Raw genomic sequence first — 5,443 nt, forward strand, 5'->3', positions numbered from 1 at the left:
TATATATAAGTATATAAGTATTATCTTTTTTTATATAATATATATATATATATTATCGGGGCGGGTTTGGTATGGGGATAGGATTCCCAAACCCGTTCCAATATATTTCGGGGATTTTTAAAAATCCCAAACCCGAAACCAAACGCATTAACATATCCCCGAAACCGCTCCGTTTCCGCGGGGAAAATTGCCATCCCTAAACATAAGGGATAGTGTAAGGTGAATATATAAACCTTGTCCAACTTTTTGCTTTGCTTTGTGTCACAATAATTCTTTTTTTTTTCTTTATTTTAATTAATTAATCTCAATTATTTTGAAAGTGGGGGACTAAAGCTTTTTGGTTGTGCATGAAAAATCTAAATATCTTTTTAATTGTGATCCATTCGACAAAATTATCGAGTTCACTTTCCACGTGAAGCCTTAGGCCTTTGCATTTGAAGTTTTCAAATTAATGAGTTCTTTTACGAAGATGGCACCCGTAGTCTATATCTTTGGTGTGTGCTAGACAAACCTACTGTCAATACAGTAGTCTGCAAGTCACGCTAGCCAGATAAATCGTATTGAGTAAACTTTGTGCGACAAGCTCGCACGAAAAAAATATTGGTAAGAGGAATAAAAACTCATAATCATTGGCAGAATGCTCACCTACTCCACCAATTCAGATAGTCGCTCGAGGACAATCAAATTTCTTATTAGACAGTCCAGAAAAGATACATTAAATGATTAGAAAAGATTATCCAGTTATATCGACTGTACATTCGTTAAAGATATATGACTATAATCATTTATAAAACTTGTATAAAGCCGTGATCATGTATTGAAAATTGAGTGAATCAATACATTATTACTCAATATTTTGACCAAATGTTCATCATGCAGCATATACTAGATTAAGGAAGCGATTAGTTTAGAGAAGTGTGTTAAGTTGAGTTTGCTGCAGGTTTCACATGCTATCCATCTTCCTCCAAGTTTAAAATTTTTCTACATCGAGCCTTGTGCATTCTCTGTCTGATCAATTTCTCTCTTTTTCTGAAATAAAATAAAAATTGATTCTATGTATTAAAATATATATAACTTTCTTTATTTTAAATTATCTTGAAAATTTTTGAGAAATTGAAATTGGGCCGTATAAGAAGCTTTATTCGAAAAGTTGTTCACTTAAGAGGCCCAAAAATGATTCTTTTAAAAAGCTCTTGCCGAATCAGCCCAAAAGGAAAAACAAAGGTATTGAATTATTAATTACTAGTGAGTAGTGACGTTTCACACGACATGTGTATCACCAAATATAACATAATCTTAAGTAGAGTGATGCTACATGTACATCTATATTTTTACATCAATTTGTACAATATAAAAAATTCAATGTAAAAATTCAATTTGTCAAAATCTTATTATTTATTGAATACAAAATCTCGCGATATAACAGTAAAATCTCGCGATATAATGGTTGTAAATATCGCTGTAATGATATATTGGTTGTACCTATAGCATTGTTCTCTTAAGTAACACACGGAAAACATTAACCAGTTTGTGAGATTAAAAATGGGATGATAATTTTCCTCATGGGTTGGAGGTCTTGTGGGTAAAACCCAAAAGTTAAGAGTTCGAGCTCAGACATTTTTTTGAATATCTAAAATAGTTAGAGGCGGATATGCGGATACTATCCTCATCTCAAACCCACACCGATGATAATAATAATAATCATGATGATGATGATGATAAATTCAAGTTTGGAGATAAGAACAATGATATAATTTGGAGACGGGGATGAGCAAACCCTCATCTGCACCGTCTCTGAACCCGAAAGAAAGTGAGATGAGACGATAATACAAATCGGGTCCGGGGATAAGGATGTCAAATCCGCCCCCGTCCCGTTACCATCAGACTTTAACTTCACATATGTATGTAAGCTAAGAATCGAGGATTATATGATATATCAGATCTATTATCTGTACATATTGTATTATATATGTGTATCTCATAATATATTGCATCAATTGCACTACTTTTATGTGATGTCATACATCACATTTTTTTTTTAGATCTCATTGATTTCACGAGATGTTTAATTATTAGCTTATCAGATCTATTATTTGTACAAGATTACAGTGGAAAAACAAATTTATTAATATAAATCGCTTGTATATCAGATCTATTATCTGCACAAGATTTCAGTGCATTTGTGTTTAAATCTCATTGAGTTCGCGAGATGTTTAGTTAGCTTATGGTAATATAACAAAAAAACTCATGTGAGATGGTCTGACGGGTCAATTTTGTAAAACAAATATTCTATATGGGTCACCCATAAAAAAATATTATTTTTTATGTCAAATATATTAATTTTATTGTAAATATGGACATGATTGATCCGTCTTACGAATAAAGATCCGTGAGACCGTCTTATGAAAGACCTACCCGTAATATAAATCTTCTCACCCCCGTTTTATAAATGAAAATCAGGAATCCCGAACATACGGTAGATGAACGACAAAATATATTATTTGTTTATTTTAATCTATACTTTTGAAACATAAAAAATATATATTATTAAACAAAGATTTTTAAACTTTTTAATTTTAATATAGTCTTAAGACAGTTTCATACCCACATTATTTAACACATAATTTTTTTAACTTACATGCAGGCTAGTTTTATATACAACTTCCGTATAATTGAAATTACGTGCTGACAATTAATAGATTTAATATCCCATTTTATGTACCAATTATTCAAGTTTATATATATATTATCGAAAGGTACAATTACCCATTAATCAAATGTAATACAATTTTTTATTTTATTTTATTGAAACTAATATTAAATTAAAAGCCCAATTCGAAGGCGCCAGATAAGCAAATATTCTATTAATTATTATAATTAATACATATTAATCATCATTAATATATTATTATTCGAGAGGGAGCCAACAAAATTTAATTTAATTTAATTGCACTTGGAAATTTTTCTGAATTGTAAATGCACCAAAGTTTGAAACTAATAAATTTCAATTGAAATTTGAATTTGAAAACTTAATTTAATCAAAATTGATGATATTAATTATTGGACATGTTAACCGACAATATTAAATTTTGTAGTCAGCAATATTATTTGTTTTTATTCTTAAATTTTGTAGTCGTTCGGACTCAAATCTTCCTCCGATTGAATGCAATATCTTAAAATTTCCAAACTAAATCATCACAAATTATTAAATGTTCTAGAAAAAAATAAAAATGGGACCCACAATCCTCGTAAGATCTAATCAGATTACAACTCAGCGAGGGCTGATTACCCTTTCCCATTATATAAAACCACAAGTCTCCCATCCCCATTATTCCCGCTTCGCTCCTCACGGCGGCCACCCCACCCCACCCCCAAAAAAAATGTCGCAATCGGAGCCACCACGTCTCAGCCGCGGAGCTCCTCCTTCTTTGCACAAGCAGAATTCATGGTCCCCGGATATCATCCGCGACGAGGTGTGGAACAACCGACGTAGGAATCACCGAAACAGCCGCGGCCGCAGCGTCACGGACGATGACCTCGACGAGCTCCGCGCTTGCTTCGACTTGGGATTTTCCCCGGATTTGGATCCGAAACTCTCGTCTACCTTTCCGGCGCTCGGGTTTTACCACGCCGTGAACAAGCAGTTCCGCAGTTCTCTTTCCCGGTCTTCCTCGGCCTCGTTTTCCGACACCGATTCGCCTCTCTCATCCGTCGAAGGCAGCTCTAGCTTTATTGATCCAGGTAAAATTCAATCAATTATCTTATTTACTGAGTTAAGCACTCGATTTCTATTGCGGAAGTTGAAGATTCTCCTCTCAAAACAGGCGATAGTCCGGAGATGGTGAAGATAAGGTTGAGGCAGTGGGCGCAGTTGGTGGCGTGTTCGGTGCGTCAATCCTCACCGAATCTAATAATCGATCAATCCGGATTTTGCGAAAAATCTTCGTGATGTTCGTCGAATTTTTGTAAATTAATTTCTCTATTTTTCTTCTTCCCCTACTTTTTTCCCTCCCTGGATAATCATTGCTTCAATTGTACATAACTGCTGGAATTTTGGGGCTTATTTCAACAATTAACAAGAACTGTTGAATAATTTTTCCCAAATCAGGGTTACTCATGTGATTACAATTTTTCCTATTTTCTTTTTGGAACCCTAAATTTTCACATTTAGAACTTCTCTCCCAAATTCTGAAAGATAGCGACATATAAGTTAGTAGTGCTTATGCATTAAAGCTTTACCATTTTGAAATGTGATACCATTATTTTGACCGATTGTATTATTTGATGAATTTTAATGCTATTTAAAGTTTTAATTTTGAATCTTGGTATGAGACGTGCATGTGAATAAATAAATCCATGTACCAATTAAATTAAATAAGCTGGTGAACCAATTCACTCCATTGAGAAGGGTGGATGACCTAACCGGACCAACATGATGATGATTCAAGGTTGTCTTTTCCAAATTAAAAAAATAAAAATAAAAATAAAAATAAAAATAAAAAAATTCACGTATGGTTCTTTTCTTCTAAATAAATATTGGAATCCATTTTCCGACTTCGACCCGTGAGAAGTTATAATTTGTATATATCAAAATCTCATATAGACATATATAATTGAAATCTGACCTGTCGGTTTCCATGATGGATGTGGACAATTAATTGGGAGACAAAAGATTGCAAGTCTTATTTCGTGGGGTTCTCAAGTTTTTGCCCATGTGATAGTTCGACTGATGTTACGTGTACATTAATTAATATGTGTATAATACAAAAAATTAAATACAAAAATTCAATTCGCAAAATCTCACTATATATTGAATACAAAATCTCACGATATAGCAGTAAAATCTCGCGATATAATTGTTGTAATTATCGTTGTAACGATATGTTGATTGTACATTTAACATTATTCTAATAATTCAGCCAACCAATTAAATTAGACAACAAAATGTATATTTTTCAAAATATTTTTTTATAATTTTAATTTTAAAAAATTCATTGATATTCTCGAGTTTTTTTTTCAGAAAAATATTATATGTGAGTAATATAAACATCTTACATAAAAATACACCGAGATTTACAAGTTAGTCTATGTTATATCGAGAGTGTTTATCTCTCTATTCTCATCCATATTTTATGAAAATTGACATATACGCTGATAATCTAAATACTAACATCCGACAAAATCATATGAAAAGAAATATTTCAAATGTAATGTGGAAATAACCCAAAAACTAGATCCGTAATGTAGTGTAGAATGAGGCGTGAGCAAATGGCAACAGCTATCAAATAGACAATAGGAGGCTGCGTGAGGGGGAAAACGAATCTTTCCAGTTGGGTAAAAGGAATAAGAGCATCCCCAATCGAAGCTCCTTAAAGCTCCCATGGGGATGATGTGGCAATAAAAAGGTGTGCTCTCCCATTTGTCCAACAAAAATTAATTTTTA

General features: G+C 32.7%; 1 protein-coding gene across 1 annotated transcript; it reads left to right on the plus strand.

Moving 5' to 3' along the window:
• Positions 1-3,380: 3,380 nt before the first annotated feature.
• LOC140984657 (uncharacterized) lies at positions 3,381-3,949 on the plus strand. Its single transcript, XM_073452201.1, has 2 exons — positions 3,381-3,741; positions 3,825-3,949. Exons 1-2 carry the CDS (start codon positions 3,381-3,383, stop codon positions 3,947-3,949), a joined length of 486 nt encoding a protein of 161 aa, XP_073308302.1.
• The last annotated feature ends 1,494 nt before the right edge of the window (positions 3,950-5,443 follow it).

The sequence above is a fragment of the Primulina huaijiensis genome, chromosome 9, assembly GCF_012295235.1.
Source record: "Primulina huaijiensis isolate GDHJ02 chromosome 9, ASM1229523v2, whole genome shotgun sequence".
Taxonomy (NCBI): domain Eukaryota; kingdom Viridiplantae; phylum Streptophyta; class Magnoliopsida; order Lamiales; family Gesneriaceae; genus Primulina; species Primulina huaijiensis.

Bases quoted from the DNA above. Each gene is read 5' to 3' on its own strand.
- LOC140984657 (XM_073452201.1), top strand. From the start codon at position 3,381: ATGTCGCAATCGGAGCCACCACGTCTCAGCCGCGGAGCTCCTCCTTCT. The intron at 3,742-3,824 runs GTAAAATTCAAT...CTCTCAAAACAG, and splicing joins CTCTAGCTTTATTGATCCAG to GCGATAGTCCGGAGATGGTG.